Below are 13,113 nucleotides of genomic sequence, written 5' to 3'. Positions count from 1 at the left end.
ACAGAAGACGGCCCCCCAAATTCCCGCCTCGGCCAAGTCCGGTGGCACTAAAGGGAGAAAAGGACCGACCAAACCGGGAGTGGGTGCCGCCAAGGCCACCCCTCCCAAGCTGAAGCTGGGAAGGCCACCCCGCTCCGCGGCGGTGGTGCTATCAGCCCTGGAAAGGGCAGCGGAGGGTTTTGGCGGAGGTCCTGAAATATGTCCGAGAGAGGGTGTCCCTCGAGCCCCTCGGTATTCAGGGCCTCCGCCCAAGACGAGCACTCACCAGGGCCATAATACTAGAGGTCCCTGGTGAGGATAGCGACACCAAGGCGGAGGCGTTGTACAACGCGATGCTCCCCTTGGTGTCCGAGAAGGGGGGACGACTCGCGAAACCAACGAAGACCGTTGATTTACGTATCCGAGGTCTCGACGAGTCGATCTCCCTAGCGGAAGTCAAAGAAGCTGTGGCGTCCGCCGGGAGCTGCCGGTCGACCGAGGTTAAAGTCGGCCAACCTCGTGCTTCCCCCGGTGGGCTGTCCACAGCATGGGTGCAGTGCCCACTGACCGCGGCCCGAAAAGTCGTCGAGGCCGGGACGCTCAAGGTCGGCTGGGTACGTGCACCCATTGAGATACTGGAGAGGCGGCCCCTCCAGTGCCACAGGTGTCTCCGGCGCGGGCACGTGATGGCCGTGTGCACTTTTTCCGCGCCGGAAAAAGACAAAAAGGACCGCTGCTTCAACTGCGGCGACAGGGGTCACAGGGTGTCACCGTGCACGTCGGCACCCAAGTGCCCCTTATGTGCGGATCTTGGGCGTACCGCAAACCACCGCCTGCGAGGCAGAGCGTGCGCTTCTGTTCCCGGCAAGGGTAAACGGGCGCCCAAAACCACACAGAGTGGCGTCCAGTCTACCACTCCTCAGGCAGAAAGACCGGCCGCTGTACCATCAACTGCAGCGCCCTCCAGTGAGGGGATTGCACCTCCCTCCCCTCCTGAGAGCAGAGCCCTGGAGGAGGACGTAATGGACACAACATAATGTCATTACTCCTTCAGGGCAATCTAAATCACGCCCGCGAGGCTCAGGACCTCCTGGTGCATAGCCTTGCGGAGCTCGATGGATGTATTGCGGTGGTGGCCGAGCTTTACTCCGTCCCAGACCATCCGTCGTGGCTGGAGTCAAGGGACGGCTCGGTCGCCTTACACTTCCGGTGGGGACATGCGTCCACCTTCTTCTTCCCCCTCGAAAGGGGAGAGGGGTTTGTCGCATGCCAATGGGGGGAACTGGCAATCGTGGGGTGTTACTTTTCCCCCACGAGGCCCTTCCACAAATTCGAGGAGTTCCTAAACGGACTGGAGCGGGTGATACGCCGCCTTTACTGGTCCTGGGGGACTTTAACGCCAAGTCGGTGACGTAAAGCTCCCCCAGGACCGATGTACGTGGAAGGGCCCTCGAAGAATGCATGGCGGCCTGCGGCTTTGCCACAGTCAATGAGGGCACGCAACACACGTGCGTGAGGCGCGACGGGGGATCCATCGTCGACGTGACATTTGCTTCCCCGTCCGCCGTTGCACATGTGTCCGAGTGGAAGGTCAGGGACGATCTGGAGACCCTCTCCGATCATCGTTACATTACAATGAGGGTCTCCGAGCTCCCTGGGCCCCCTCGGGGTCGCCACGGGGAGAAATAACACCCCCGCTTCCAAAGGTGGGTCCTTGGAAAGCTGGACCCAAGTACCCTGTCCGCCGCTGCTTAAGCGGACAAAACGGAAGCTATGTGGTTTTTCAACCACTTCCGTGGGCGGCCTCCAGTGCTCGGTCTCTCCGTAGGTGAGGCACGGGTCAAGGTAGGTACGACTATTAAGTACCTCGGTCTTCACCTCGTCCCGAAGTGGCGCTTCGACGAGCACTTTGCTCGCCTGGCCCCCCGGGTTCGGAATGTCGCCAACGCCCTATCGCGTGTTCAGCCGAACCTTGGGGGACCGAAGCATAAAGCTCGCCGTCTTTACGCCAACGTGGTCCACTCGGTGGCCCTGTATGGAGCACCGTTGTGGGCGGAACCCGCCGCGAAAGCAGGAGCGCGAAGTAAGTTCGCATCGCTCCGCGCTTCCCAACGAGTAGTAGCTCTTTGCGTGATATGCGGCTTCCGTACGGTGGCGAGAGAGACGGCAGGCGTACTGGCGGGGATGCTTCCCCTTGCCCTCCTCGCTGGCATGTACTCGGCGAGATATTCTTGCCGGGCCAAACTCCAGCGGGAGTGATTTGCGGGGGATGCTCTGCAACAGGCCCTCGCCAGGTCGGAGTGCCAAGCCCGGCGACAACTGCTCCTTGGTTGGGAGCAGCTCCTGAGCGAGCCAGACGTGGACGCTCAGGAAGTCGTCCGGGTCGTCCGACCCCACTTACGAGTGTGGTTGGACAACGGGATCGGACGCCTCACCTACCGTGTGACGCAGGTGCTTACCGGGCATGGCTGCTTCGGTGAGTACCTGTGTCGCATTGGACGCGAGTCAACAACGCAATGTCACGCGTGCGGGGCGGCCAGCAACTTGGTGGAGCACACCGTGGAAGAGTGTCCACGGTGGGCTCCGGAGCGCCGAGAGCTGGTCGCCAAAATAGGAGACAACTTCTCCCTGGAGGGCCTGTTACGGGCGTTGGCCTCCAGGGAGAGAGACGAGTGGAAAGCGGTTGTCTCCTTCTGCTCCGCGGTGATGGAGCAGAAGGAGGCAGCCGAACGAGAGAGGGAGAGGTTACCTCTCCCTCTGGAAAGATCCCGAAGACGTGCGCGAGCGGGTGGCGGGGCCCCTGCTTCCCGCGTACGGCCTAGGAGTCGTGGCATGCCTTCCACTTGACAATGAGTCTCCCCTTTCTCTCTGTGAGGAAAATAAGGGAGATTTAATTGTACATTGCGGGACGGTGGGCGTTGAGAGGAGCCGGGCTTCTTGTTAGCCCACCGATCCCGGGGCAGCGTCTAGGACGCGTGAACGAGCGGGCGGCGGCTGATATTCCCGTGGTGGTACCGTCCACCACGGTTATGTGATTTTATTTGTTTATGTAGCAGCCACCGCCGGGCCGTGACGAGTCGAGGTGGGGGCCTCGGCTCGTCCTGCACACGGCCCGAGAGACGGGGTGTCATCACGGTGTGTGTCCCGTGGTGACATCAAGTTAAAGGTTGAAGCGATCAACGCTTGAGGAGGAGACATGAACGAGAACCTGTTCTCAATCATTTTCCTCCTTACAGAAGCTAACACCTCCAGGAGGGGACTCGCGCGCATCCTTACAATAGCATCCCGGGTCCTCTTCTACAAAGAGCGAGGAAGACACACCGTGGGAGTTTTAGCGGGTACACCTTCTCCATTTGCGGGTGGAGAGAGGGATTCCCGCATAACCCTGGTTCTCCCTCAGGGTCAGGGTATCCATAAATGATTTCTTCCACAAAAAAAAAGTAGTGTCAACGCTCTCCTTTGGGGGCGCACCACCTTGTCGGGGCGGAGGGGCTTGCGTGCAGGAGTGAAGGGAAGTGCTATGCCGGCGGGAGTTACTTAGTTGGCTTTTGGCAGACTCACCCATGCCGGACAGGACTTTTTGGACCTGCCAGACAAAGAGTGCGCCACGGGCAGACCAAGCTCGTTAGCCGTTGTGAAGGCAACCGGTCTAGGACAGGTTATAGGTTTGAAATAAAACCGCATCTCTTGATTTTTTCATGATGACGAGCCAAGAAAACAGTAAAGACTTACCGGCCCAGGGTAATCGGACACCCAAAGCCCGGCGAGAAGGGGGTATGGTCCCTGCCCCTCTCCCGTCGTCATCAGACGCAGGGCTACCCGATGGGTGCACCGCAGGCCCATCGGGGGAAACAGCGCCTGCGTGGACCGGTGCCCTGGCTATACCAGGACATTGGTTGAGGGGTAGGACGAGAGATCCCTCGTCCGACTCTATGGAGTCGTTGGTGGGAACTCCCCTGCCTGGTAGGGAGGACGAGGATGATGTGCCTCTTTTCTCGGCGCCCTCCTTGGAGGGCAAAGAGGCGGAGGCATATGCGGAAAGGCGTGGACGCCCGCCGACCCATGGTTTCTTTGTGGGCCTTGGGAAGGCGAGGGAAAAGCTGCGTGCTGTCCGGCACGCAGAGAGAAAGCGCCAACAGGCGGAGACCGGGTGGCCGCCTGCTGGCGAAACGGACACTAGCTCGGAGACGTCCGGTCGTCCCTCGGACACGGAGTCCATCCGGAGGTTAAGGAGGATGTACCTGCGAGACATATCTCCTAATCTGGAGGACGAGCTGGCGTTGCTTGACGCAAGGAGCATCGCTGGCCGGGTTCGGGCGGAGTTGGAGGCGGTGGACAAAGTGGCCACCACCTCCAAAAACCTTAAGGGCACTGCCGTTAAGGCCTTTCGCGAAGCAACCAGGAACTCCAGGTTTATCTTGGAGTTCCTGGATGAAAGAATGAGGGCAGACCCAAACACCTTCATCGCCCCGGCTCCGTCTCGGGCTTATTCCGAGAACGAGGAGCTGAGGGCCGAGGTGACGAGACTGCAGGGGGAGGTGGAGGCATTGCGGGCTAAAGTCCGCATGCCTCCGCCACCGCCCCCGGGTCCCGCTAAAAGACAAGGTGAGGTCGGTAAGGGCGATCTTCTTAAGAAGATCGAGGCTCTCATCGACCGAAAACTGGAGGCCCTCCTGCCGGAGAGGCTTCAGAGTCGCTGCGAGGGAGTGAAGGCCGCTAAGTCCGCTCCCTCAAAGAGCGGCAAGGGGAGAGGGGTGGCACCACCTCCGGCTAAGGCCGGGGGATCCCGCTCTTCTTCCACTGCAGGGAGGCAACTTTCCGATCCGTCTCCGAGCAGTAGCAAGGAGACGTGGTCGGAGGTTGTAGGTAGGAAGAGCAAGCGGGCGGCCAAGACACCAGCCAAAGCCGCAGCGCGCTCTTCCTCTAAAGCCCCAGTTTCTGGTGCGAGAGCAGGGCAAGTTGCCCTGGGGGAAGGAGTGAGTGCTCGCCCTCCTCCTCCCTCAAAAGGGAAGAAGAAGGTGAAGGTGAGGCGTCCTCGCCTTCGAGTCCCGACGACGGCAGCGGTTACGCTGACGTCGCCAGGGGAGATTGGCCTCTTGACGGAGGTGGTGGAGGCATGCCGGGCCAATCTCTCCTTGGAGAGTTTTGGCATCGAGCATGTTCGTCTCCGGCGGACTGTCACTGGGGGTCTCTTTCTGGAGATCTCCGGTCCAGAGAGGGAGGCCAAGGCTGATGCCTTGGCCGCAGGGATGTGGCCGTTTGCCGCAGCGAAGGGGGTCCGTATCGGTCGGTTCGCGAAGTGCGGAGAGGTCCGCATTTGTGGGTTTGACCACACGGTAACCCCCGAGGAGTTGGCCACGGCCGTGGCGTCGGCCGGGGGATGTCGCGTGGTCGACCTTAAGGTCGGCCAAATACGAGCCACCCCTTCGGGAGCGTGCGCGGTCTGAGTTCAGTGCCCAGTTGCCGTTGTTAGGCGACTGGGCACCACGAAGAGGATAAGGGTGGGGTGGGAGTCGGCCCGGGTCGACCTCCTTCCCGCCCGCCACCTCCGCTGTCACAAGTGCCACCAGTTGGGGCACGTCCAGAGGTTGTGCGGCGGAGAGGCGGACCGCAGCGATAAGTGTTATCGCTGCGGTCAGACCGGCTATGTGGCCAGCAGATGCGCGGCGCCGGAGCCCCAATGTCCGCTCTGTTCGGACTTGGGGCGTCCGGCGAGACACCGGTTGGGTGGTGCTTCGTGCACCACCCAAAGGGGCAGGGGCGGGAAGTACTTCCCTGAAAAGGGAGTTCCCGCTCCTGCCGCTGCTCCGCGAAGCAGCGAAGATGTAGGTGCGCCGTCTGGTCCCTCCGTGGGGGATGTGGCAACCCAAGCCAGTCCCTCGCAGGAGAATTCGGCCGACGCCGCAATGGAGGTTGAGCTGGAGGCACCCCCGTCACCGGGGGCGGTGGCGGGTCCAGCAACAAGTGTTGAGAAGCGGTCGGAAAAGCGACCGGCCTCTCCCCCTGCCTTTGGTCCCCCTGTTCTGGGGCCTGGAGGCGGGGGCGAAGTGCGAGTAAGGCGGTGTCAGAGGGAAGTAAACCCTTCGGAGAGGGTAAGAGCGAAGCAGCGCGCAAGGCGCTTGCCGCCCTCCTAGAGGGAACTCCTCCAGTGACAAAGAAGAGTAGGCCCGGGCCTCTCTCTTCGAAGAAAAAGTAGGGGGGCCGTAGGGGAGACGCCTTATAAGGCGTTAACCAGCGGGGGTATTCCAGTCGTCCGGTCTTGACCGGGCGGCTTGGAGCTTTGCGGGGTGGCGTCCCCCTTCGGGGTTTGACGCCGGGTCACAGACGGCATGAGGGGGGTACTCATGTCGTCATTGCACGTGCCCCATCAGGCGGTGGGAGAAGGGTTATGGGCCCTCTCTCCACCGCAAGGAGGAGGAAACTCCACAGAGTTGGTGGGCGAAAGCCCTGAATGCGGGACGTCGCCGGATTGTTCCAACAAGGAGGTACCGCGGCGTCCCGTTAACATTTCGGTAGGCCATCTTGGGAGTTTTATCCGGTAGGAGTCCGGCACTACCCTCACCCTGCCCCCAGGGTGAGGGTGTCCATGAGGATTTCCCCCAAGTAAAAAAAAAAAAAAAAAAAAAGTAGTGTCAACGCTTCCGCCGTCTCTTTACGAATGTGGTTCATGCAGTGGCTTTTTACGGGTCACTGCTGTGGGCGGAGGTCGCGGCGGGGGCGGGCGCGCGGAACAAGTTCGCATTGCTCCGCGCAGCCCAAAGGAGAATCGCCCTCCGTGTAATCCGCGGCTTCCGCACGGTACCTACGAAAACGGCAGGACTGTTGGCGGGGATACCTCCCTTAGCCCTCTTCGCGAAACTATACTCGGCTTGGTACGATCGCCGAGCCGAGTTGCTGCGGGAGGGCGTTGAAGGAGACGCCCTTAGGGAGACCCTCGCCGAGTCGGAGCGTCAGGCCCGGCAACAACTTCTCCACCGTTGGGAGGAGCTCCTGGGAAAGGCACGTGCTCAAGCCCAGATAGTTGTCTGGGTCGTCCGGCCCCACCTTAGAGTGTGGCTGGAAAGAGGGGTCGGACGCCTCACCTATCGCGTGACGCAGGTGCTCACCGGGTACGGTTGCTTCGTTGAGTACCTGTATTGGATAAAGAAGGAGCCGACGACGCAGTGTCACGAGTGCGGGGCGGCCAGTGACTCGGCGGACCACACGGTGGAGGAGTGCCCGTGGTGGTCCAGAGAGCGCCAAGCACTGGTCGCCAAAATCGGTCCGGACATCTCCCTGGAGAGTTTGCTACAAGCACTCGCCTCCGGGGACGAGGACAGATGGGGCGCCGTGGTTTCCTTCTGTTTCGAAGTACTGGAGCAGGAGGCCGCGGAACGGGAGAGGGAGAGAGCCCCTCTCCCAGCAGCGGGGCCTCGAGGGCGGGTGCGGGCGGGGTGCAGGGCCCCCGCCTCACGCGGTCGTCCTCGGGGTCTTGGAGCCCCCAGTTGACGATAGATCCCTCCCTGCTTGGCAGGGAGGGGGGCCGGAACGGCGGCCGTTGAGGGAGCCGGCTCCCTCGTTAGCCCGTCGCCTCGGCGGGACAATCTTGGAGACGAGAATGCGCGCAACAGCCTCCCCGGGTGAACTCGTCGCCCGGGGAAGAGTATCCCTGTTGCGAGGAAGTCGTGACAAGTCCGAGTGGGGGCTCGGACTTGTCCTGCACATGACTCCCGTCTGAGAAGAAGCGGCGCGGTGGTGTGTGTCCTACAGCGCCGCTAAGTTAGTTGAAGATACAAAGAGGAGGAGGATTTAAGTCCTCCTCCTACGAGAAGTATGCTCGAGGGTGGGTTCCGGCTAAGTCCTAACAAAGGGGTACCGGGCCTTCCCTTAGACGAGCGTGAAGGCACACCATGGTGGTTTTAGTGGGTATACTCTCTCCGACCCGAGGGCCGGAGAGAAGAGTCCCACATAACCCTGCCCCAAGTTCCCCCAAGGGCCAGGGTATCCGTAACGGATTTCCACCATGTAAAAAAAAAAAAAAAAAAAAGTGTCAACGCTGCTGTTCGAGTCTCGATATACTTTTCTTTTTTTCTCAAATGTTACAATATAATTTAAATGGAAGTATTACGTTCCTTATTTATTTATTGCATGTTATAAAAGTGCATTTTTTGCATAAAAAATCCGTGATTTAAAAAATACCATAAAAATAATTAGATTGTTACTAATTTGTGTTCTGTTTGGAAAAAACGGATAAATAATAGTAGAAAACATAATAGTACGCAACAGTTTTACATGTTGCGTACTATTATGTTTTCTACTATATATACATATGTTGCAGTAACATTCTCAAAGTCCGGAAAAATTACAACAAATCTGTATACACAATATTTAAAAGAAATATTATTACCATATGTAAAAAAAAACTTTTTTTTTAATAATAGATTTGTGGTCTGGTTAAACTAATAAATGCAGTATATAACGAAATTTTTCTTGATAATGACAATGCAGGAACATGTACTATTAAAGTTGTTCCTCCAAAGTGCACACCTTTATGTCAACCGTGTGACGTTTATTTTTATAGACAAGCCAAAAATTTTATAAAGCGTTTGCAACATTGTTCGACTTTAATAGAACAAAACCGTGAAATTACATCTCGTGAAGATTGCATAAAAATTCATTCAATCATACATCATCAATTGCCCGCTCCGAGTTTTTGAAATATGTTACAATATGCGTGGTTTACTTCCAAATTAACAAACAAGAGAGAGACATTTATGATTGTCAACAAAGTATGTTTTTCTATAGACATTTTAAAGAAACCATGTGAATGTAAAAATGCAGCGTTTATACAATGTGCACAATAACGTGAAAATTATTGTTTTCCTTGTTTTTATGACAAATATCATTCTGCATTATGTATGGTCCCATCTAGTTCTAATAAATAAAACATGTTGCATATATTTTTACATGTTGCATATTATTATTTATCCGTTTTTTACAAACAGAACACAAATTAGTAACAATCTAATTATTTTTAGGGTATTTTTTAAATTACGGATTTTTTATGCAAAAAATGCACTGTTATAACATGCAATAAATAAATAAGAAACGTAATACTTACATTTAAATTATATTCTAACATTTGAAAAAAAAAAGAAAAGTATATCGAGACTCAAACCAGCAGCGTCAACACTACTAACCTTTTTTTTTGTGGGAAAAATCCTTTATGGATACCCTGACCATGGGGGAGGGCCAGGGTTATGCGTGAATCCCTCTCTCACCCGTAAGTGGAAGAGGTGTACCCGCTAAAACTCCCACGGTGTGTCTTCCTCGCTCTTACTAGGAGGGGACCCGGGATGCCATTGTAAAGATGCGCGCGGGACCCCTCCTGGAGCTGTTAGCTTCTGTAAGGAGGAGAATGATTGAGAACTAGTTCTCGTTCATGTCTCCTCCTCAAGCGTTGGTCGCTCCAACCTTTAACTTGATGTCACCACGGGACACACACCGTGGTGACAACCCGTCTCTCGGGCCGTGTGCAGGACGAGCCGAGGCCCCCAACCTCGACTCGTCATGGCCCCGCAGCGGCTACTACATAAAACAAACCTCACTACCGTGATGGACGGTACCACCACGGGAATATCAGCCGCCGCCCGCTCGTTCACGCGTCCTAGACGCTGCCCCGGGATCGGTGGGCTATCGAGAGGCCCAGCTCCTCTCACCGCTCACCGTCCCGCAATATACAATTAAGTCTCCCCGATTTTCCTCATAGAGAGAAAGGAGAGACTCATTGTCAAGTGAGGGGCATGCCACGACCCCTAGGACGTACGCGAGAAGCGGGGGTCCCGCCACCCGCTCGCGCACGTCTTTCGGGTCTCCCCAGAGGGAGAGGTAGCCTCTCCCTTTTTCGTTCGTCTGCCTCCTTCTGCTCCATCACCGAGGAGCAGAAGGAGATAACCGCTTCCCACTCGTCTCTCTCCCTGGAGGCCAACGCCCGTAACAGGCCCTCCAGGGAGAGGTCATCTCCTATTTTGGCGACCAGCTCTCGGCGCTCCGGAGCCCACCGTGGACACTCTTCCACGATGTGCTCCACCAAGTCGCTGGCCGCCCCGCACGCGTGACATTGCGTCGTTGACTCGCGTCCAATGCGACACAGGTACTCACCGAAGCAGCCATGCTCGATAAACACCTGCGTCACGCAGTAGGTGAGGCGTCCGACCCCGTTGTCCAATCACACTCGTAAGTGGGGTCGGACGACCCGAACGACTTCCTGAGCGTCCACGTCTGGCTCGCTCAGGAGCTGCTCCCAATCATGGAGCAATTGTCGCCGGGCTTGGCGCTCCGACCTGGCAAAAGCCTCTTGCAGAGCATCCTCTGCAAGTCCCTTCCGCTGGAGTTTGACCCGGCGAGAGTATCTCGTCGAGTACATGCCAGCGAGGAGGGCAAGGGGAAGCATCCCCGCCAGTACGGCCGCCGTCTCTCTCGCCACCGTACGGAAGCTGCATATCACGCGAAGGGCTACTGCTCGTTGGGAGGCGCGGGGCGATGCGAACTCCGCGCTCCTGCCCTCGCGGCGGCTTCTGCCCACAACGGTGCCCCATACAGGGCCACCAAGTAGACCATGTTGGCGTAAAGACGGCGAGCTTTATGCTTCGGTCCCTTAAGGTGTGGCTGCACACGCGCCAGGGCGTTGGCGATCTTCCAAACCCGGGGGGCCAGGCGAGCAAAGTGCTCGTCAAAGCGCTATTTCGGGTCGAGGTGAAGACCAAGGTACTTAACAGTTGTACCTACCTCGACTCGTGCCTCACCTACGGAGAGACCGAGCGCTGGTGGCCGTCCACGGGAGTGATTGAAAAACCACATGGCTTCCGTTTTGTGGACGGCCACTTTAAGGCCCAGTTTCTCAATGCGGTCAACGACGCAATTCGTCCCAACCTCTGCAAGCAGCCTGGTTTTGCTCCAATCGTCCCCAGAGGCAACTATCAAGGTGTCGTCTGCGTAGCAGATGACTGATAGTCCTCTGAGGAGCGCGGCCTGGATCACCGCATTGTACCCGAGATTCCACAGCAGCGGGCCGAGAACTGACCTCTGTGGAACCCCGCAGTTTATCCTCCTTTGCTGCGGTGATCCGTACTGGCCGGTATACCTAATCTCCCTGTCACGGAAGTAGTCTCCGAAGAGTCTACCCAGATAGGGTGGGACTCTGTGACGTTCCAGAACCCACCTTATACTGTCCCAGGGGAGGGAATTGAAGGCGTTAGAGATATCGAGAGATACTGCCAACGCCCTCCTCCCCTGCCTGGTCGACGCCTCCGTGAGAGACTTAAGGTGGAACACGGCGTCCACCGTTGAGCGTCCCTCAAGGAATCCGTACTGACAGTCGGCCAGGTTGGGTCCCTCCCGTGACAGGTGCTCGACGAGGCGGTTGGCAACAATGCGCTCCAGGAGCTTGCCCGCCTCGTCGAGTAAACAAATCGGCCGGTACGCGGATGGCGAGTCCGCAGGCCTTCCTTCTTTGCGACACTACTAACCTAACCTTGTCACCAGGGCCCCAGGAGGAACCTCGACCGGAGAATTCTCAGACGCCAAAACCACAGGAGGAACATCAACCAGGGGAAGTAGGAACAACCGATCAACGAGAGGAACCCCGAACAACGAAGTTACAGGAAGAGCTAGCGATGGAAGTTGAGCTGGCAGAGATCCTGGGGGAGGCCGCGGAGGACGGCATTAATAACAAAAAAACAATGATGCAGGTGTAAACATAGACGTTGTTTTGTGTAATAGGACAGTTAAGTTATTCAATATATTTAAAGGACTCAAGTGTGTTATAGAGGCTCAAAAGTTAAAAGTTGATTTTAAGGACGAATATTGTTTTATTTATCAAGGCCAGTGAGCGTTAAGGCCAACCAAGTGTTTATTTTATGTCAACGTTAAATTTTAGTTTTGTTGAAACCAAGGTTAATTTTAAGGAAAAGTTTTATTAGTAACTTAAAGGCCAGTAGGTCTAGAGCTCAGTGGAGCGTTTTATTGGCGTTATCGTTTAGATTAAGTTTTGTAATTATGTTAAGAGTTAAAAGTAGACTAAGGTGATTCCCCCCACTCAAACATACACACACAATAAGTAACACATAGTAACAAAGGAAAACAAGTGTTTAAACAATAGGTACCACACTTACTTACACATACAGGATAAAAACAAATACACAGCCCATCCAAACCGCACACGTGAGTAAAACATACACACACAGTAACAGACCTTAAGCACTACAATTACAATCATCACTGATACACAAACTACATTTATAAGGGGTAGCGCAGACACCACACGCACACATATCAAGCATAGGCTTTCACACACACATACATTCGCGCTAACACTCACATAAATTCAAATACAGATACACACAGTTCTTAAAGATTGAAACATATCACACTACATACACAACAATACAAAGATCGTACATACACATTTGTGTCGCTTAAGACACACAATTAGACACACATGCTCATATACACGCATACATACAGGTTTACAAATATACATCCTTAAGAATCCAGTCACACGCCATCCATACAACACATTCACACCGGTTCACACGCACACATTTGCAATCTTTAATAGTTAGGTTTTACACGAACCCCGTGCATAAGAGCTCACACTCACACATATACACAGATATTACCCACACAACACAAAGACATAAGATTCTTTCCTTAAGGATCAACGTTAGGAACACAGAGTGGAGAGAGCGCAGGCGCGAGGCGAGATCACGCCACTGGAGGAGTTAGTGAGATTCAGGCGCTCGCGACGTGCGGATGACGCAGCGTAACGCGAGCAATAAAAAGCGTGAAAAACTCGATTGAAAGGTATTCCGAGTAAACATTGTGGAATATAAATAATTAGTAAGAAACGAGCGTTGAATAATTGCGTAACGAGCGATAGTGGTGTAAAATATTGTTACCTGAAAGGAGAAATATATATATATACATTCATAATATTAAAACTGAGTGTTATTGAGTTAATACATACCTGAAGCATCCGTGTTCCCATCGGTGAATCCTGAGTCCAAGTTGAAGTCCTGGAAGTCCTGCGGGAAGATCGTTGATCCATACGAGACAGCGTCGGGACCTGAAACAAAAGAAATAAGGATTAATCTT

At 55.2% G+C, this 13,113-nt stretch overlaps 1 protein-coding gene across 1 annotated transcript; it reads left to right on the top strand.

Moving 5' to 3' along the window:
* Window positions 1-332: 332 nt before the first annotated feature.
* On the top strand, window positions 333-1,016 carry LOC109861747. The gene has a single exon (XM_020441539.1). The coding sequence runs from the start codon at window positions 333-335 to the stop codon at window positions 1,014-1,016; it is 684 nt and encodes a 227-aa protein (XP_020297128.1).
* The last annotated feature ends 12,097 nt before the right edge of the window (window positions 1,017-13,113 follow it).

The sequence above is a fragment of the Pseudomyrmex gracilis genome, unplaced genomic scaffold (genome assembly GCF_002006095.1).
Source record: "Pseudomyrmex gracilis isolate BER0280 unplaced genomic scaffold, ASM200609v1 scaffold_990, whole genome shotgun sequence".
Classification (NCBI taxonomy): Eukaryota; Metazoa; Arthropoda; class Insecta; order Hymenoptera; family Formicidae; genus Pseudomyrmex; species Pseudomyrmex gracilis.
This window is presented reverse-complemented; position numbering and strand designations above follow the sequence as displayed.

Coding starts and splice junctions, on each gene's coding strand:
- LOC109861747 (XM_020441539.1), top strand. CDS start 333: ATGCTCCCCTTGGTGTCCGAGAAGGGGGGACGACTCGCGAAACCAACG.